The 22,322-nt window shown below is 40.2% G+C and overlaps 1 protein-coding gene across 1 annotated transcript in view; it reads left to right on the top strand.

Moving 5' to 3' along the window:
- Positions 1–236: 236 nt before the first annotated feature.
- Positions 237–22,322, top strand: part of ANK2 (ankyrin 2) — a 627,576-nt gene continuing 605,490 nt past the window's right edge. The window contains exon 1 of the mRNA XM_070504610.1: positions 237–555. Coding sequence (XP_070360711.1) covers positions 484–555 — 72 coding nt within the window. The 5' untranslated portion in view covers positions 237–483. The remainder of the gene's footprint in view (positions 556–22,322) is intronic.

Raw genomic sequence — 22,322 nt, forward strand, 5'->3', positions numbered from 1 at the left:
GCGGAGAGGCCGTGTGTGCGGCATGAATGGGAACAGGCGGGCGGGCGCGGGGCACGTGTGCCCGCGATGCGGCGCGCCCGCGGGAGCCTGCGCGTCCCCACCCCTCGGAGCGGCGGCGGGCGCGGAGCCGGATTTCTGGAGCTGTCCATGAGCTCATCGCTCTCGCGGCGGCGGCGGCGGCCAGGGCAGCAGCCTCCGCTCTCCGCGCGCCGCTAGCCCGAGCCCGGCCGCCCGCTCGCGCCCACCCGGCGGCCCGCCGGCCAGCCCAGCCCGCGGCCAAGGTCGCGCCGCCCCGCCCGGAGGAGGCGGGCGCGGGCAGGGCAGCGGCTCCGGCCGGGACCGCGGCCGGCCAGCCGGGCACAGCCGCCCTCGCTCTCTGCGGCCCAGGCGCCGGGGGCCAGCGGGGCCGCGGGCCGCAGGCCGGGGAGCGGCCGGAGTCGCGGGGGAGCCGGCGTGACAGCGGACGAGCCGGCGCCCGGGAAGATGGCTTCTCCCACCTCCCCGGCCCCCGAGGGCGGGGCCTGCACCCCGCCGAACCCTCCGCGGATTCGTCAGGTGGGTGCCCAGGGTGGGCAGGGGCGCAGCGCCCCGCCGGCCGCCACCCACCCCCGAGGCCGGGACCGCGCGCCCCAGGCGCAGGCTGGCCCCCGAGGGGGACTGACACGGGCTGCCTTGGCCGCATAGCCTGGCCCAGGACCATTCGCTGGATCTCTTCTTCTCAATCTCACTTCACACCCAGACGCAGAAACACACACACACACACACACACACACACACCCCAACACGCAAATACACACACAACGTTCCAAAACCAGACGTGAACTTCTGCACACACACATGCAGACACACACACACCCGCCCGCAAACGCATCCCCCCACCGCGCACAGAGGCACACACCCAGCTGTCACATGACCCACTGCGGAGCTGCACCATTAGAAGAAACCCCTGGTGCCCGGGCGGGGTGGCGGGGGGGATGCGCCCCAGACCCACATCCCCTGAGGGCCTTGAGAGGCACTGCTGGAGGCGTTCACGTCCCACCCAGGGGAGAGAAGGAACCTTGTCTAGAGGTTTCTTAGCAGTTCTCAACTTTCAGGCAGAGCTACCCCAACAACTGCAGCCCTGTAGCAGACAAGGAGTACGAGAAACATGTGTTGCTGCTCTCCGCCCGCCGTCCGCAGAGACGCAGGTTTCCCCAACACTGCAAGGGGGAATGCACATTTCTTTGGCTGGTAGAATAAGCCCTGTTTTCTGTTTGTATGGTAATATTAAAACAAGGGAGTACTCCATCTGGTTGTGATCTGGTATCTAAGAGTTTTTTTTTTTCCTGCTACCAGTGCCAGGAACTCCAGCATTAGCGCTTAGGTTATCGCAGTAGTAACGCGAGTGTCAGCCTGCCCGGCTCAGGGTGGTGTAGGAGTGTGAGGATATGATCGCTGATTGCAAGAAGGCAGCCTCTTTACTGAAGAGAATTAGATTCCTGTTTAGAAATAGGATAAACTGGTTGATGGAGACTATCTTTGCAGGAAGATAATGGCCAGCAGAATGGTCTTTCTTCAGGGCGGTGTGGAAATTTTGAAGAACACCAGGGGCTTCAGAATTTGTGAAAACATGACATTAAAATTTGGTTGACACTTACCAAGGTCTTTGCCACATTTGAATTTTAATTTGTATAGGTGGTGTTATTTTAGGGACAGCCTTTTGTTTATGTGCATTTCTCATGCAATGACTAAAATTTAATGTGTACTACTTTTTCTTATGGCACTCTGTGTCCCAAAGAAATTGTTAGGGTTGCAAATCCTTACAGGATGCAGGACTCTCATTTTATGACAATGCAGTCTGAATTGCATTTGGAGCTATTTTTTCCCCTGAAGAATTGTTGTAGCGTGCATCTAAGAATAAAGGTGAAATTAGTGCTATTTGCAATATGAGAGAAATCATATCCTATGCAAAAAATAATTTTTATATCTATTTGAATAAATATTTATGCATATATATATCAGCTTTGAGGACGTAAAATATGTTAATTTAAGTAGAATATGTGCACTCAAAATCTCTATGAAATTTCATTCTATATGTAGAACACTTCTATTGATCTAAAATAGTATATATGAGAATAGTTACTAGAAAAAATTTGCATGAAAGGTCATTGTTATTTTGCAGAGTAGATACAATACTTAGAGGACCTCATAATTAGAAGCCGTGTGAATGACCTAATGCCGCAACACTCAAGTAACTGACTGGTGTCCTCTCTTCAGACTTTCCTTATGTGACCTTACAGAGCACTCTTTTAGTGATTGGTGCATTAATTTGCATAGGATGTGGAAATAGGTTGCTGGAATTATTGGTCACTCCAGCCTACCTGATTCATCCAGGCAGGTGGAGCAGAAGTACTGACAGCCTCTGCCTGCAGCATCACCATTTGCCTGCCAGTGATTCTGAGCAAATTAGAAATACAAAAACAAAAGTGTTAACAGTGTTTCCCTGCAAAGCGGTGAAATGTTTTAGGCATTAGTCCCAGTGTATTTCAACTGGATCACTGTTTGCTGGAGATGTTTCTGCTTGTTCTTTAGTAATTCTTTTTCAAATCAATTTTGGGTTGAATTAGAATTGAATTAAAATCTGAATTGTTTTCCTCTTTCTAAACCATGGTTGAGAAAAAGTATAATTGAAAAAGGACAGAAGTCCAAAGGAGTGAAAAATTTTAATTAAAGACATTGCATGGATTTTAGCAACAGATAAATTTATTGGTCATAATTGTAATTGCATAGTGGAAATTTAAAAATAAAAATATTTTACAAAGGCTTTTGGTAAATATAAATGGTAAGTTAGTATATTTAACTGCTAATTTCAATGAAAATATGCTATGTGAACATTCATTTATTCAGCATAAAGTAATGTTTCATGCCCTAAAGACACAGAAATGAAGAGGACAAAAATCTTCTCCATTAGTAGGTGTAGATATTTTTCATGAAGACAAGCATTGAAGCATTTGAAATTTGAATTGCTTATGGCGTCCTTTCCACATTATTTAAAAAAAATCTTTATTTCTCAGCTTTTTGTTTTAATCATTTCTCTAATAATGAACCTAAAAATAAAAAAAATGAGATGTTTGCATATATCTAAAAAGTCACCATATGACTGAATTCATGTTTGCACCCATCTGATGTATTTCTGTTCTCTTTTAGTTATTTAATATGTTATTAGAACTACAAATCAGAAACTATATATATTATTTACAATTTGATCTTTTGGACAAAGGTTTTTTTTTTTTTTAACCTTTTGGAAAATGCTGATATAGCCCAAAATAGCTAAAGCAGTCCAGTGCCTTTACAGTATAGTTAAAATCTGAGTTTCCAAAAATGAGAAGGTCAGGGAAAATGACCTTCAACTTCATTCTGTCATGTTAAGGGAGAGAAAAATTTATCAATATACTCTGTCTGCTCAGGCTCCTAAGATAATGGATATTTAATTTTTTTCCTCTTTTAAGAAAAATGTTATCTCTTCTTTATTCTATATACAAGGTAACTAAGGACAGAAATTTCACCTACTCTTTTAAACATCTAAGTCAAATTATTTACCAAACTAGAAAGATGAATTTCTTGGATTTCATCCTGTGTTTATTCTTGATTCATTTTCATTCATTTTCTGACTTCGTAAAAGACAAGGTTAAGAAATGGTAATTTTGGGCCGGCCTGGTGGCCCAGCGGTTAAGTTCGGACATTCTGCTTCTCGGCGGCCCAGGGTTCGCCAGTTCGGATCCCGGGTGTGGACATGGCACCACTTGGCAAAAGCCATGCTGTGGTAGGCATCCCACATATAAAGTAGAGGAAGATGGGCATGGATGTTAGCTCAGGGCTCATCTTCCTCCAAAAAAAAAAAAATGGTAGTTTTGCAACTGTTTTAAATAGTTTGTCTACATATATTATGTATGTTAAGAGACCCATATAATTCCTCTGGCCATTGCCAGATAATTTAAATCAATTAATTAAATGACTGTTCATTGAGATCTGCAAGTTAAGACACTTTGCTAGCATCTTTCTGGGTCTTACATCTTTCTGATGAGCTCCCATGGGAATTTCCAAGGCATTGATTGCTTTGAAAATTGGAGAGCTATAAGACATCCTTTGTATTTAGTGCCAGTAAAATTTAGCATCTTTTTCTTATTTCATGATCCATCCTTCCCCAAGATCTGTGGGTACTGGTGTCATTTCATTTTTGGCAGCAAACCAACGTTCCTTCTTTGTTTGCTGTAGGAACTTAGAGACCTCCCACGTGGTAATAAGGAAATATTTACAATGAGGCAGGAATGATGCTAAGCTGGGTACAGTTTTCACAATAGTCCTACAGAGGAGATATTGTTATTCCCATTTTCCAAATGGGAAACTTGGGTTTAGAGAAACTAAGATACGTAATCAAGGTCATGGCTAGTAACTTGCAAATCAGAGATTTAAAACTTGGTCTTAATGATGCCTTATGTCACAATCACTATTATTTATTGTCTTCCTGTTTTAATTTTCAGACATTGTGACTATTGAGCCAGCTCCTCTTAGCACTCCTGCTACTCGGAGCTATCTGTAAGCATTCTCATGGAATTCTCCTTTAGGTTACATTGAAATTAACTGTAGAATTTACAGCAGCGTTGAAATAATTTTTCACTCCTCTAATTCATCAAATGAGAATAACTTGAATTCCTCTTTCACTCCTATATTCTCTGAGAGAGCGTTTCTTCAGGGTAGAGGCTGCTGAGAGGAGAGACTAAAGCCCTTATTCAGCTTTTGCTTCCCCTGAGATCTCTTCAGTTATTCCTGCTGTTTCCATGATGATCCTGACGAAAATAATTCTGAGAATGAGTTGGGTTAATGGAGAGTCTTCTTGAAAAGGCATAAATAAATAAATAATAGGCTTACGTTTTCAAGTTTTCCCATTTCTTCTAATATTAATTCCATTCTTTGTGCTTGTCAAGATGAGTTATATTTTGAATTTTCATGTTACACAAAGAATTTGAGTTACAAAAGAGGGTAATTTAATTTAGACAGTGAAAGGATGGGAGAAAAAGGCAAGAAATGAATATAGTGATGCATTCATATAATTGGTTTAGATTTTTAAAATTTAAAAAAAATTTACCCACCGTAAAATTCACTTTTCATACAGTTTAATGAGTTTTGACAAATACTTCGAGTTGTGTATCCACCACCACAATCTAGGTACAGAACGATTCTCTCCCTGAAACATTCATTCCCTTGTGCAGGTTCCACTGTTCAAACAAATCCTCCCACTTCCAAACTCTGGCAGCCCCTGAGCTGCCCCTATATTTTTGCCTTTCCAAGAATGTCGCGTAAATGGAATCGTCCAGAATGTAACCTTTTTTTTTTTTAAAGATTTTATTTTTCCTTTTTCTTCCCAAAGCCCCCCGGTACATAGTTGTATATTTTCAGTCGTGGGTCCTTCTAGTTGTGGCATGTGGGACACCGCCTCAGCATGGCTTAATGAGCAGTGCCATGTCCACACCCAGGATCCGAACCCGAGAAACCCTGGGCCACCGAAGCAGCGAACACGAACTCAACCACTTGGCCACGAGGCCGGCCCCTAGAATGTAACCTTTTGAAATGGACTTTTTTTCAAATCAGTATAATGCCCTTAATATCTATGTAACTTCTTGTGTTCATCAATATTTTGTTCTTTTTTTTTGCAGAGTAGTATTCCATTGTATGGGTGTACCATGTTTAGCTATTCAGAGGAAGAACATGTGGGTTATTTCCAGGTTGAGGCAATTATGAATAAAGTTGCTGTTAAACATTCATATACAGGTTATGTGAACATGAGTTTTTATTTCTTTTGGGTGTCTACCTAGGAATAGGATTGCCAGATCATATGTGAAACTGCCAGACTATTTTCCAAAGTGGCTGTACTGTTTTTGCCTTCCTTCCAACAATGAATGAGAATTCCTGTTGCTCCACATCCTTGCCAACATTTGGTATTGTCGTTTTTTTGTTTTAGTCATTCTAATAGATGTACAGAGGTATCTCATTGTGATTTTAATTTATATTTATCTAATGACTAATGATGTTGAACACTCTCGCTGTGCTTATTTTCCCTCCTTACATTTTCTTTGTTGAAGTGTCCAGATATTTTGGCCATCTTTTAAATTGGGTTGTTTTCTTATTGTTGAGTTTAGAGAGTTATTTATGTTCTGGATACAAGTTCTTTGATAGATATGCGATTTGAAAATATTTTCTCTTTGTCTATTCCTTGTCTTTTCATTTCTTTATAGTGTCTTTCTCAGAGCAAAGGTTTTCAATTTTGAGGAAGTCCAATTTTCAGTATTTTCATCTAAGGGTTGTGCTTTTATTGTAACTAAAAAGTCTTTCCCTAACTCAAAGTCACAAAGATTTTCTCCCATATTTTTTCTTAAAAATTTTATAGTTTTAACATTTTACATTTAAGTCTGTCATCCATTTTTAGTTGATTTTTGTGACATATATATCAAAGTTCCTTTTCTTTTTTGCATATGGATATCCAGTTGTTTCAGCATCATTTGTTGAAAAGAACAAATGCTTTATCTATTAAATTGCCTTTGCCGCTTTGTAAAAAATTAATTGACATATTGCCATGAGTCTATTTCTGTACTCTCTCTTCTGGATTTAGATATTTTGAGTTTTTTCAGGTTTTAGAAGAAAGTATGTATCATGTAATTTTTAGAAAATCTTAATGACATTAGTATGCTTTTGGCTTTGTTTTTAAAAATGTTATTTAAATAATTTGCAGTCTCAACATCATATGAAGTTACAAGGCAGGTCCTCATGTCTGGGAGGGAAGCTGTTTATGAGAGTGAAATACAATAAAACTATATCAAGAAAACAAATGGAAAACTGACAAGAGAATATGTCACATTGGATGCCTTACTTGAGGAAAACAGGATTTCCAGAGGCTTTAGGAAGACAGTTTCTAAATCAGCTGTGTTAAATACAGGCAGTGAGATGAGAAATAAATCGGGACGGTAAGCTTCATTCACTGCAGGCTTTGGAGAGGATTAGCGTTTCATGTTTTTACAAAGAGTTATTATATGAGTAGATTATGGTATATTAAGGAGCTCATTATCTGTTCTTGTGACACATACAGCCTTGAGTTCAATAGTCTATAAACCTAGCTTTTATTGCAAGGATATATAAAATTCAGTTATCTATTGCTGCATAATGAACCACCCCAAACACAGCGGTTTCAAACAATAATCATGTGTTTTGCTCATTAATCTGCAATTTAAACAGGGCTTGATGAGGACCTTGGGAGTCAGCTGGGGTTCCTAGAAGGCTGGAGGTGACTTTATGGCTGGGGCAGGAATCCTCACTTACGTGTTTGCTCACTTATGTGTCTTGTGGCCAGTGCTGGCTAGGGCTGTGGCTGGAACACCCATATGAGTCCTCTCCATGCAGATACTTCTGACAGCATGGTGACTGGGTTCTAAGAGTAAGAGTCCCAAGAAATCACAGCAGAAGTAAATGCTGTAGTGTGTTGGTTGAGGCAGTCACAGAGGTTCACCCAGATTCCAGAGGAGAGGACACAGACTCCACTCCTCTGTGCAGAGGGCTGAATATCACTAATACATTGTAAGAATAGCATGTAGGAGGGATATTGGCCACCTTTGAAAATATGACCTACCACAGAGCATGAGAACTAAGTCAACACAAGGTAAGCTTGTACACTCAGCACGATTTTTGTCATTGGATCAGGAGGTGACAAGAAATAGTTAAATCAGCATTTCAGAGGAAATATTTTCGCACTTGATCTTCATAAATTACTATATGCAAACATGGTTCTTTTGCATTTTACCTGACTTTCAGTTGCTCCATAGTGCTGGACTCCGGTTCTGCCCTTGGAGTCTGAGGGGCCCACAGTAGCACCCTTAGACCAAACAGAAGAGGCTCGAGAGCCTCCCACTGTGGGCCTCGTCTGACCCCACCCTTTCCCACCGAGTGAGGACTGCCTGGGGCCAGGGGTCTTGCTCACATTGGGCCAGCACTTCATCTTCGAAACTATGCTCTGGGTGGTCAAGACCCAGGATTTCCTGCCCAGTGGCCTCAAGTCTCCTTCCTGGGCTGAAACAGGCCTTTGCTCCCCACCTGTTCTCCAGGGGGCAGACTGTGAGGCCAGTGGGTGCACCCCTGACTCCAGGATGCCTGTTCGTGGAGGGTGTAGCCAGAGCTTGACAGTAAAGGTGGGGTATCCACATGTCTTGTGCAAAGTCTAGTTTAGTCTTAGTTACTTACTAGCCATGTGACTTTAGGCAATCTCCTTAACCTATATGTGCCTAGTTTCTTCACTTATGAAATGGGGAGCATAGCAGTATCCGCTGCATATAGTTAAAGGGTTAAATAATATAATGCACACAATGTATTTTGCTCATTGCCTGGCACTTGGTAACTAAATAATTTTAGCTCTTGTTATTGTATGATAAATGCTGAATAAATATCATCCTCTTCCCTTTCCCAAGGACAGCACTAGAAGGAGAGACGTTTTCCTGAGGAGTAGACATAGAAGTCAGAAATCAGGCTTGCCCACCTGTCCTGCGTGCGATTTGAGTAATTCTGAGTAAATAAATTATTTAATCCCGCTAATTCTTAGTTTTGTAATCTACAAAAGGGGAGTAATTATCATTCTGTCTCATAGGGCCATTACTAAACTCTAATGACATAATGCTTGTGTAAGTACTTTGTAAACAGTAAAATAGTATAGATGCGTACTTTATTGTGAAAAACCCTGTGATTTTGATTTGACTTGTTTGTGTTCTAAGCATCTTGGTTAGCTAACTGACCATTATTCTAACAGTTTATAAAGATAATTTTATTGTATTTTTTAAATTGAAGAAGTCATACAAGAATATTGTAATAATTTCATATATTTATAGATAGATATATTTGAAAAGTAAACCCCGCTCCAAACCCAAACTCTGTAATCCCCTACCCACAAAGCAACCGCTTATGTATTCCGTCTAGAAATATCCTGTGTTTATAGAAAAATTTATCTGTGTGCATATCCCTCCCCCTTGTGTTTACATAAATGGGAGGAACTATACACATTGCTTTATACTCTGCCTCTTTCATAAAAATTTATTCTGCTCATTCCAGCATCATTCCATTTTGGTACACACACTTCATTTTTTATTTGGTTACATATTATTTTATTAAATACGTGTGTCATAATTCACTTCAGTCTTTCTTCATGAATAGACATTTAGGTTGTTTCCAGTGTTTTGCTACAGTGAAGATCTTATACATTTCTATTTAAGAATATGTTGGGTATATATGGGTCTATGAAACAAGTATTCTTTTTTTTTCCTGCTTTTTCTCCCCAAATCCCCCCAGTACATAGTTGTATATTTTAGTTGTGGGTCCTTCTAGTTGTGGCATGTAGGACGCTGCCTCAACATGGCCTAATGAGTGGTGCCATGTCCACGCCCAGGATCGAACTGGCGAAACCCTGGGCCGCCAAAGCAGAGTGGGCGAACTTAACCACTCTGCCACGGGGCCGGCCCCTGAACACAAGTATTGATAGATAAATTCCCAGAAGTAAAAATTGTTGTATCAAAGGCTACTTTTTACACTTCTGAGTACTCTATTCAACAATGTAGAAAACCCCAAGTAACAAACTGAAATTACATCAATTTTCGTCTTAGGTATCCAATTGCCAATCAAGCTTTATATTTTGCAAATCTTTATTTCCTCCACTTTTAAATGTTACATGCTTAAATGTCAACATATTAGAAAAAGAGCCGTCATAATCTTGTGGTGAGTCATAATACATACTTCGGCTGAAGATTTTTCTTCATTTCACTCTGTTCTTTCCTTAGATCACTTTGGATTATTCAGCTCCAGGTGTTATTAACAAGTACCGTTTCTGTTCACTTTTCAGATTCCCTCTTTCATTATAATTCTTGACCATCACTTAATGACTAATATGTGTAACAACTTGGAAAGCAGATAATCCATATTTTAGATTTCAGATTAGTTAAATGGATGCACAAAGAGTCTCAATAGTTTGCTCAGGATCACCCAGCAAGTGAATGGCAGTCTGACGAAGGCCCTGAGGAGTAATTATTTGCTTTTGAACCGATGGAACTTTATTGCATTTCAAACAAGAAGATAGCAGTCAGCAATCACGTTTTCAATTTTAGCTATCATTTGATAGAAGATATACTAGTAATGTAACCCTCCTTTACGTTTTCACTTGCACATAATAGAAAGTAGCTCTTAAAATGAGAATCCAAATTTAAAGTTCAGATGTTGCCTGGAGTATACCCCTTGATGGCATTTTAAGAGGTAAGTTCCTCAGATTTTTCAAAAGATAAGCCATGATTACATAAAATAAGCTATGGTTCATTTGCAAAATTCTTCCTAAAAATGACATTAGATCTATCCATGCTCCCAAGAATCTTACAATCCTATAGAAGATGAAATCAAATAGTGTACCCAGCTCACTATAGTTCAGATAGAATATGGTAGGTACAATAATAGAGAACAAAAACCATGGAAGGCAGATAAAAGAAGAAAGCAATTGAAATTCGAGTTGGATATGTATTGAAGAATGGATTTAATTTAGAGATTGGCTAGAAAGCATTTGAGATCCAGAATGAACAGCATGAAGAGACACAGAGAGACGGGAAAATATTGGAGAGTAGGCAGAACGGTTAGTAATCAATCCCAGTGAGCTACAGAGTAGGAGATGAGCAGTGATTAGGGAAAGATCAAGTTGGAAAGATAATTGGTATAGCATCACGGAGAGTCTTCAGTTTCCCAGAGGTTGGTCTTTATTCTGTAGAGAGGGAATACCCCTGCTAGGGTTTGGCTCTGTTGTCCATCTGCCTCCCATCCCCAGATAAAAGCTACCTTCAAATAAAATCAGCATCATTGTCGTCACCTAATCATGGATAAGCCATATTGCCGCAATCTTAACTAAGATGTGAATAAAAGTAACTTTAGCAAACATTGCTGTTTTCATCAATTCTGTACCATAAAATCCAAGATAAACAATATGTTTATTCTCTGCAGAAATAACTTCATGCCATGCTCCCTTAGAATCTTCCTGTGCTCCTGTCACATTGCCTCCCTGAAGTCCCTTCTAAATAGAAATTCTGGAGCTGTTGCTGCGTGGAGGGATTTTAGTTGAAGGAATAATTTATTTCAAAGGCTGAACAATAATAGATTTAAGATCATAGCTCTGGTTAGGGTCCTTTTGTGTAAGTGGAACACAGAAAAAATGAACATTGTAATACGTATTGCTTATCTGGTTTGCCTCATTTGAGCACCAGAATCTTGACTAACATCCAAGTGTTAGACCACATATCTTTTTATAACAATGCTTAGAAGAAAGTCTTTAATTCAGGACTTTATGGAAGTAATAGAAGAATTTATAGAGAATAACGGAACTCACAATATAGAAGGAAAATTACGTTTAAAGATACAATAAGTTAAACATATCTCTGCAATTATGAATATTGTCCAGTGGAGTTTTGATATGGAATTCTGTGCCTCTTCACTAGGAAGTCTCAGTCCGGTCTGGATTTCCTTTCTTCTGAGGACAGCCTGACCACGTTTGGAATCCCGCGTTCTTTCCCAGCAGTGTCTGTGCTGTGGTTGATAACTTTCTTGTTTTAGGCCCATTATCATTATTTGCATATTAATCTTATTTGATGCTAATGTGATTTAATTTAAAAACCATTAATTTAAATTAATTAATTTTTAAGATTAATTTAAATGTTATTTAAAGTACAAGTTTTAGCATCTGATTTCTGGGGTGTTTTGCTTCTGTCATTTTACACTTAGCCCTCAATATCCAGGGGGATTGATTCCAGGACCCCGACAGATACCAAAATCCACAGATGCTCAAGTCCTTTATAGAAAATAGCATAGTATTTGCATATAACCTACGCACATCCTCCCATATACTTTAAATCATCTCTAGATTACTTATAATACCTAATGCAATGTAAATGCTATGTAAATAGTTATTATACTGTACTGTTTAGGCAATAATGACAAGAAAAAGGTTTGTACATGTTCAGTACAGATGCAACCATTGCAGACCTTTCGATTTGGGGTTGGTTGAATGCATGAATGCAGAACCCTTGGGTATGGAAGGCCGACTGGACGCTGCAAAACTTCCACCATCATCTACCTGTTAACCTGATAGTGATACCTCTTTAACAGCGTCTTCTGTCTTGAGTGTGTGCATCTGGCCATGATCACCTTTTGGTGAGCTGTAGGTAAGGGGAGGGATATTTTACATTACAGCTTACCAGGTCATTTCTTGATTAGAGTTCAGGCTGAAAACGGAACCCTTTGGGCAGAATACAGACTGATGGCACTTTCTGTGTCACACGTGACCAGAAGCAGAATCACTGGGGATGTGCTGAAGTTTTAGGACATGGAAGCCCAACAAGAAGCCAAAGATGCAATCGTGCTCTGTGAGAATGGTATTGGACAGCTTAAAGAAATTAGAGGAAACATCAAGATCTGAATTGTCAAGTGCTACACCTGGAATTGATTGATTGATTGATTGATTTGGTGAGGAAAAGTGGCCCTGAGCTAACATCTGTTGCCAATCTTGCTCTTTTTGCTTGAGGAAGATTGTTGCTGAGCTCACAACTGTGCCAATCTTCCTCTATTTTGTATGTGGGATGCTGTCACAGCACGGCTTGATGAGCAGTGTGTAGGTCCACGCCCAGGATCCAAACCTGTGAACCCTGAAGAGGACCACATGAACTTAACCACTACGCCACCAGGCTGGCCCCTATTTTCCTTTTAATGAAATTAAACATTTTTGTTTTACCTGAGCAGGTCTGAAAACAGTGTTGTTCTTTTAAATACTTTATTTCACACAGACTAAAGTAGTAACAAATCTCGTCTTCCACACTATCTTATATGTAAGTTATTTACCTCAACAGTTTTCCTTTATGATGGATGGTAGGTTGCCAGCCACTTGGTATTAAAAACTAGACTCCTGGAAATGCAATTTTTCAAATCCATTAACCTTTACTCAACTCTCTTTTTTTTTTTTAAGATTGGCACCTGAGCTAACATCTCTTGCCAATCTTCTTCTTTATTTTTTTCCTCTTCTCCCCAAAGTCCCCCTGGTACATAGTTGTATATTCTAGTTGCAGGTCCTTCTGGTTGTGCTATGTGGGACGCTACCTCAGCCTGGCCTGATGAGTGGTGCTAGGTCTGTGCCCAGGATCTGAACCGGCGAAACCTTGGGCTACCGAAGTGGAACATACGAACTTAACCACTCGGCCATGGGCTGGCCCCTTTACTCACTTCTTATGGTAGTAAATGTAGAAACATCACATCATTTTTCTGGAGTGTATGATCTAATATAAATTGGATTTGCCTGAACTTTTTTTCTGACTGTTCCATAGGCTGGGCTTATAAAACTAAAATCTTCCCACAGGTTTTATGAACAGTGAGTTTCTCCTATCTTCACTTTAATATCATGAGCTTATTTCACCTTAGTTCATTTTAGGATCAGGAAAGTCAAATAAACCCTTTCTGGAACTGGATTTAATCTGGTTTAACCAATTTGCTGCCCTATGTAATGGCTGATAATCATGGACATGAAGGAAAATAGTAGATGCATGGTATCGTGATATTGCTTAAATTGTGTGAACTTGTAACTTTAAGAATAATAGATATATTTAACATACATTATGTAGACTGATCACTTTTATAATGCTAGTTTATAAGGAAAAATTTTTGTTCTGTAAATTTACACCATTGAGCTAGAAATAATATCCAACAAAACAATACATTTAGTGCTATTACCTATCCATGATAGTTATCAAGTATTTGTTAGAAGTGCTCATATAATTTATTTAGACAGCAATGAATAAATATTTACTTTAAGAAAACACACATTTATAAAATATAAGTAGGTAAAATGTACAAGAGTATCAAGGCTGCTGACTAAATCAGACTTCTAATTGGATAAGAGAACTTGCATGCCAATTTAGAAAATCTTATCTCTATTTTCGATAAAAGCTTGAATTGTATCAGTGACAATTCTTTCATCTGAGAGTACAAAATGTTTTATCTATGAATCCCTCTTTTATAGCTACCTTCTTCGGTTATAAAGACCAGGAACACACCTCCACCTATAACCAGCGTGTTTTCACACCTGTATTCTCGCTTGCTTCCTTCCTGTTACAGAGGAAGAATTATCCTGACCTTGATCACACTCTTTTTGCCTATTCTAGGACTTTGTCCAGGAGTTGCTTTCTTTTTTTCCCAACTTTTTCATCTTTGATTTTGTAGAGACTGGGGCAGAGTTGAGCCTGATGGTGAGGTTAAAGAAATCCCATTGTTGGGCCTGCCTGGTGGTGCAGTGGTTAAGTTTGCACGTTCTGCTTTGGTGGCCTGGGGTTCACCGATTCAGATCCCAGGTGCGGACATGGCACCGCTTGGCAAGCCATGCCGTGGCAGGCGTCCCGCATATAAAGTAGAGAAAGATGGCACTGATGTTACCTCAGGGCCAGTCTTCCTCAGCAAAAAGAGGAGGATTGGTAGCAGACGTTATCTCAGGGCTAATCTTCCTCAAAAAAAGAAAAGAAAAAGAAATCCTACTGCTGGAGGGAGAAGGATGCCTTGGTTGAGAATTTAGAAAACTCGCAGCCCTAATCCTACTAGTCTTCTCAGCAGTTTTGATTCTGTTGACCTTTCCCTCCTTCCTGAAATTCTTCCCCGTAGGACTGTAGAGCACCATTCGTATATTCAACAATTATATTGAACTCCCTCTGAAATAATGATGCTCACACTTAACTGAGCCTGAGTGTGTGCCAAGCTCTGTGCCAAGCTCTTAACATGTATTATCTCATTTCATTCACCCATGCATTCTATGAGATAGGTACAATAATTATCCCAATTTAAAGACAGAGAAACTGAGGCTTGGTAGTTTGCTCAGGATCACACAGCCAGGTAAATGGCAGAGTAAGGGATTCATACCCACCTGTGTTAGGGATCAGAGCCCATGTCCTTAAACAGAGCATATAATACCACATCCTCATGCCAGGTGCCATGTAAGGGCCTGGAAATACAGACATGAAAGCACCCCAAATACAGAAGTGAAACATCAGTGCTCGTGGAACTTATAGGATAGTGGAAAAACAAACTACACAGTGACGGAGGTATGATCCAGTGCAGCGGGGGCCTTTGTTTGCTTGGAGAATTCAGCAAAGGCCTCCAATGGAAGCTGGTGCTTGAAGGAAGAGTAAGACTTTGCAACATGATTAAGATAGGGAATTCCAGGCAGGGGAACAGCAGGTGCAAAGGCATGGAAGTAGAAAGCATATTGCGTTTTAGGGAGTAGTCAGCAGTTCTGAGCGGTTGGAGCAGAGTACTTGGCACACGTCACAGGAGATGAGACTGGTGAGTCAGTCAAGAGCCAGATCCGAAAAAGCCTTGTTTGCTGTCGTGTTTCATTTGTGGTTTTCCTCCTAGTGTTTTCCAGGCAGTTCTTTATCATTCTCCTCCCTGACTTCCTCTTCCTTCACTTATTATTTATATATTAGTGTCTCTCAGGGTTCTGCTTTCTGTCTTTGATTTCCTTCTCTTATTTTTATATTTATATAAAAATATAATATTCATATATTTTTCCATAAAAGTTAGATAAAAATATAAATATATATTTATACTTCTGCCCAGGCCAATCGTCCACTCCTGTAGCCTCCATTACCACCCATATGTGGATCTTTCTTCCCTCGCTATCCTGGTGCCAGCCCCCCTCTTGACTTCATATTTTCATCTGACTTCTGTAAACCTTTTCCTTTTTATCCTGCAGGTCCTTCAAGCCTAACCTGTCTAAAAGGATCTCACTATTTACTCCCCAACCCACAAAAAGTCTCACCTATGCGGACTAGATAGAAGGAAAAAAATAGAGTTTGGTTTCATAATCTACTTTTAAGAATTAAAGTGTTTCAAAACACTATTATGTAATGGATAACTCAAATATTTGTTGTCTATAGAGACATGTTGGCAAATGGAAAAGCCATTATATACTGAAAAAGAACTTACGTTTGGCTGGACTATTAGAGAAGAATGAAGGGTATAAATGGTCCATGCTCAGAAGGTTTGCCCACCTGTTGTTTTTCTGAAAAGTACCAGGGGATTATCTCAGCATTTAGGAAAATCCCCCACACCACCCCCACCAGCATCTATGGGCGCCTTTTACTCTCTTCTTGCTGCAGAGAAAATAGAATCCCTGAATCCTCAAGTTCAAAAGCCCACGCTCCCAGGCCACTCTAACAGTTGGGTACATGAAAGATAGGGTGGGAGGAAGGATGCTCAAGGAAGGGTAGGACAGAAGATGGAGAGTTCTTTTGTGCTTCTTACAACTGGGGTTGCCATTGCGATGGAGATAATAGAGACCCTTTATCATCCTGGAGCTGACTAGGAGTTTGGCTGCCCTGGGGAAGACAGTGTCCCTGTACATCTGGAAAAAAGCTGTGAGCTTCCAAGTTGGAGAGTGGGAGAAGTGGAAAGGAGGGGAAATGATTCCAAAGCTATTGCTCATTTTCAAAGGGGAAAGTAGCAATGAAATTGTAAATCCTGAAATGAAAGTGTCAGGATTTATTGTGTCTAGGTAGCAACTCATATGCAGGTGGGATGGAAGTGGCATTATGAGCATTAATAGAAAAGATATCAAAAGCAAGTCGTTGAGTAAGTGAATCACCTGGGATCACACTGATCTAAACCCATGGCATCTAGAGTGATCTCAATGGTGAGTTTCTCCTTGAAGAGAAGTGAAAAACATCAGAGACTTTTATGTCCACAGATTCCTGACCCTTTAGACATCTTATCTGAGTGATTTCTGACCAGCTGTCACCATTTGGTATGCTCTGAATTGCTTCAAGGCTGGCAGACAGCTCCAGCAAACATAACATAGTTGCAGTTTATCTTGTGTTTGGTCTTCAACTCTCTTTTGACTCATCCTTACTGCTGGCCGCGAAAGCTTGTAAGTTTGGATCACCTAACAGTCTCTGTCTCTCTCTCTGCAGATGATGAAGTTGTGGTCTAGAATCATAGCTATTTAATGGAAGAGTCTACCTAAAGCACACACACATACATACGCATCATTTAAGACATTTCAACTAATCGTGCCTTAAGCCATAAAGGCATCTACTGTTTACCTAATAAGGAGGCCAGAAGTTATTCCCAGGATTGTTGGTTTGGTGGCTCAATAATATTATCAGTGGTTGAAGCTTCTCTGATCCTTGTGCTTTGCAATCCTCAGGTGTTAATTATGTCATTCCTCTTGGTCACAATATGGCTGCCAAGTTCTAAGCATCGTGTCTTCATGTTATGTCCAAAGCAGAAAGCAGGGTTAGGGGGAGGGTGGCAGGTGGTTGCCAGGTCTTTCTCTGGAAACACCTCTTTTTTCCTCAGGGAGGAAAATCTTTCCAAGAAGTCTTCTTGAAAAAGCTTCCTTTCTTTTCATTATTAGAACTGGGTCATGTGCTTGCCCCTAGAGAAATCCCTAGCAATGTGGAACAGGATGCCATGTATTGGGGCTGGATTCATTGTCATCCAACCAATGGTTGGGGAAAATTAGAGAAAAGGTGTCAGGTAGCCAACCAACAATATCTGCTACATTGATATTGTTGGTTGAACTCGATTGAATTTTAGACCTCATGTATCTGCAGTTAATTTACTGTATATTTACCACTGTTAGGCTTAAAGACTGAATCTTATGTTCAATTTATCTAGCTCAATGGAAGGAAAAGTGGTTTTTAAGGTTGTTTTTCTGTTTACTTCTCTCTGCAAGGGTTTGATATAAACGTCGTGGTTAGTGTTTCCATGGTGATCAAAAGCCTTATCATCTAAGAGCATTCCTTGAGAACCTAACAGCAAAGAACACGGTTTAGATGATGATCACAGGAACAAACAAGTGCTCTTGACAATTGCTGAGAATGTGTTCAAAGGAGTTTATTCTTCAGTTGATGTGATGTATGCATTACATTACTGAAATTACATCTGGGTTTAAATTTTAAAACATCACCAACAGAATCAAGAGTCTCAATTTTATACTCAAACGTCTGAGGGAATCTGTTAGAGATGGTCTATGTAATAATTCCTGCAATAACTATTATCTTTTCAGTTTGAAAGTTATGCTAAGATAAAAGAAATCTTTAAGATATCATTAGTTAATTCAAGAAATACTTTTTGGATGCCTAATATGTATCAGGCAGTGTTACAGGATTTGGGAATACAATGGTGACAAAAAGGAAGTTGCTGCCCCCATGGAGCTTTATTCTAGTAGGGAGCAAAAATAGAAAATAAAGACAATCAAAAGGCTGAAAATAATAAGAGTTGGGGATGATGTCGAGAAATTGGAACCCCTAGGTACTGCTAGTGGGAATGTAAAATGGTGCAGCTGCTATGGAAAACAGTATGGTGGTTCCTTATTAAAAAATTAACTAGAATTACCATATGATCCAGCAGTGCCTCTTCTAGGTCTGTCACCAAAAGAGTTGAAAGCAGGAACTCGAATACATATTTGTACACTATGTTCATAGAAGCATTATAGCCAAAAGGCAAAAGCAACGCAAGTGTCCGTCGACAGAATGATGGGTAAACAAAATGTGGCCTATACAAACAATGAAATATCATTCAGTCTTAAAAAGGAAGGAAATTCTGACACATGCTACAATACAGATGGACCTTGAAGACATCATGTTAAGTGAAATAAGCCAGTCACAGCAGGCAACTACTGTATGATTCCATTTATGTGAGGTATCTAGAGTAGTCAACTTCATAGAGACAGAGGGTAGGACGGTGGTTGCCAGGGGCTGGGGAGGGGGAAATAGGAGTTGTTGTTGAATGGGTATAGGGTTTCAGTTTGGGAAGATGAAAAGGGCTCTGGAGATTGGCTGCACAACAATATGAATGTGCTTTGTACTATTGAACTGTACACTTAATGATGGTTAAGAGAGTAAATTTTATGTATATTTTACCAAAGTTGAAAAATATACATAAATAAATAAATAACTTGTCAGGTAGTGATAAGGGCTATGGAAAAGATAAAACAAATAGGAGTGGGGGCACCGGGGGTGTGGGGGGTGTGGATGGCCGTCTTATATTTGGGGGTGAGAGAAGAGCCCCCTGATGAGTGACAGTCAAGCAGAGTTCGGAGGTATGGGAAGGAGGGAGCCCTCACCTGGGGGAGAGCCTTTTAGGCAGATGTTGGAGCAAACGAGGAGGTCAAAGGTTGGACCGATTTGGTGTGTTCCAGGAACGAGGAGACTGCCAGCATGGCTCCAGCTGAGCAGGCGAGGCGGAGAGTGTTAGAATGAGGTCTCAGAGAGGTGGAGGTAGACAGATCATGTTTCAGGTTTAACAGTGAGTATGCATAAATGCATCCTGGGATGAATAAAATATGGGTATTATATTTCTCTGTAATTATAAGCATAGTGTCGGTTTGTTTGAAAGCAGACTGACCTAAATCACATATGTTTTCACTCTCATAGCTCTACACGGGAACAGATGAACGTTTATGTTGGCGCACACAGTCCCTAAACTGTATTCAGTATGATTCTTCCCCACTCTGCCCTGTCTTGACATTCTTCTAAGGAGTATTTTTCCAAAATTTTCAAGTTACAGAATTATAAAGGTATTTTTTTTTTCCCCCCTAAATATTTTATTTTTCCTTTTTCTCCCCAAAGCCCCCTGGTACACAGTTGCATATTTTTAGTTGTGGGTCCTTCCAGTTGTGGTATGTGGGATGCTGCCTCAGCATGACCTGATGAGCCATGCCATGTCCATGCCCAGGATCCGAACTGGCAGCCCTGGGCCGCGGCCTAAATGGAGCGCGCGAACTTAACCATTCGGCCATGGTGCCAGCCCCCAAGTTACAGAATTAATATGGTGTTTATAACTTCAGAGTAAGAAATTAAGTTTATTTGAAGAATTCCATTATTGCAAAAGTAAATTAAAAAGTACAAAAATCAAAATGTAAGCCTTCTTGCTTTCAGAATCACAGGTAATTCACTGGTAAATATATACTAAGGTGAGTTTTCTCAGGGTTTATAAATACCCAGCTATAGCATTCTTTGGACTTTACATATAAAATTAAATAATACATACATGGTTCAATATATAGTAGCTGTAGCAGTATATGAGAGTTATATACACTATACATAGTATAGAGAGTTATTGTTAAAATACTATTTAGATAAGTTGTTTAACCCAAATTTTTACATGGAACTGAAAAAAAAAAACCTCTTCTAATTATGGCATAATATGTGATAGTGGAGAGAGCATAATATTTAGCTTCAAGGGGCCAGCCCTGTAGCCGAGTGGTTAAGTTCTCGTGCTCCACTTTGGTGGCCCAGGTTTTCGCTGGTTCGGATCTTGGGCATGGAGCTAGCACCGCTCATCAGGTCATGCTGAGGCGGCGTCCCACATAGCACAACCAGAAGGACCTACAACTAGAATGTACAACTGTGTACTGGGGGACTTTGGGGAGAAGAAGAAGAAGAAAAAAAAAAAGGAAGATTGGCAACAGATGTTAGCTCAGGTGCCCATCTTTAAAAAAAAAAAAGATTTAGCCTCAAAAGACCAGGTTCAAGTATATGTTATTTTATTTACTAGATATATGCCCTTTGGAAAGTTATGAATCCTCTCCGAACCTCAGTTTCTTCACTTAAAAATAATATCCACCCAATATGGTTGCTGTAAGGATTAACTGAGATATTGTAAGGAAAGCACATGGGATACATTCAATTAATTGTTATGAAATTTTAAATCATGTATCATTAATAATGTCTTTCAAATGAGAATCTTTCATGCATTTGCAGTGAGTGGCTCTACTCTGTCTTGGAGCGAATTAAGAGTGGAAACCGAATTAGAAGGGGCAGAGACATTGGGGGATCTGTCTAGAAGTTGCATTTGCATGGTAAACGTACTGTTTTAGTTAGGTTGTATGTTCTGTTGGGGCCTCCTGGCAAGAAGGGCCCCTCTGGACACCACTTTGAATTTAGTTATTCTGAAAATTATAGTGTATTTGAACAATCCAAAATCAGAGGAAATGCTGTTACATATATTAGTATATATAGTCACTAATATCCACATGTTTTATAGAGAGAGAGTGCTTACCAAGTGCCAGGCACTTTTATAAACGCTTTCCATACAGTAGTGTGCCATGTACCAGCTTGAGAGAGCCTATTGCTAAAATATCAGGAATTCTGTGAGCTGATTGACATTGATAACTTGAAATTGGCCGTGGTAGGAAATTTGACAATGCTACGAATCAACCGTACCCACCTCCGGGCTCATTGTTAAACATTTACCATCACATCAATGTGGGTATCAATTCATTTTACTCTCACAATGACTCCGTAAAATGGCTACCACTATCATTCCCATTTTACAGATGCAGAAACTGAGACCAGGGACGTTAAGGTCACTTGCCCTGGTCACACAGATAGTAATTGCAGAGTAGGGATTTTAATGTCTACGGTTAGTCTCTCAAGTTCATGGTCTTAAACTCTTTGCGTTGTTACTGTTGATTGCTCCCAAAGAGGTGTTCTCCCCTTACAGTGTTTTCTACAAACAGAACGCAACCTCGTGACTGGAGGTTGGAACGTATGCTTAGAAGTCGTCTGCATGAGTCCTCACCCACACCAGACAATATGGTTTAGTCTGGATTAAACCTGCTTCTAAATAGCCAAAGTGTACCCCAGGAATGGCTTGGTGTCTTTCCATCTTTTGTGTTCAGAGGGTTTTTCTCTGCTTCTAACTAGCACTTATTATTCCTCCTAAGACTTAGATTCCTCACCAAAAAGTGAAGAATTTGGATATGATTATATCTAAAATGTCTTCCAGGTATAAAATGATTACTTAACCAAAGCCTATCCAGTTCTGTATCTTGGCCCTGGTGTTCGGAGACCCAGCATCTGCTCCACATGCAGCCCATAGATCTGCCAGTGATTAAGCATTTGAGTCCATTGGTAACTTCCTTCTAGTTGTTTTGTACGCGTACCTACTTTTTACAGAAGTTAGGTAGGTTTTAGACTAATAGCTTATTATGATTTTGCAAATTAGACTTTAAGCTTTGTGAGGGTAGAAACCCTATGTGTTTTGTTCACTAGTATAAACCCAGTATCTAACTCAAATTAGACATTTGTTGAATCAATAAATGAAATTTTCTTTGACTCAGTTCAACAGTTCAACTTCAATTTAAATCAACAAAGATTTGGCCCCGTGGCTAAGTAAAGTTCTCGCGTTCTGCCTCAGTGGCCCAGGGTTTCGCCAGTTCAGATCCTGGGCAAGGACATGGCACC

Source organism: Equus asinus, chromosome 3 (assembly GCF_041296235.1).
Source record: "Equus asinus isolate D_3611 breed Donkey chromosome 3, EquAss-T2T_v2, whole genome shotgun sequence".
NCBI lineage: Eukaryota > Metazoa > Chordata > Mammalia > Perissodactyla > Equidae > Equus > Equus asinus.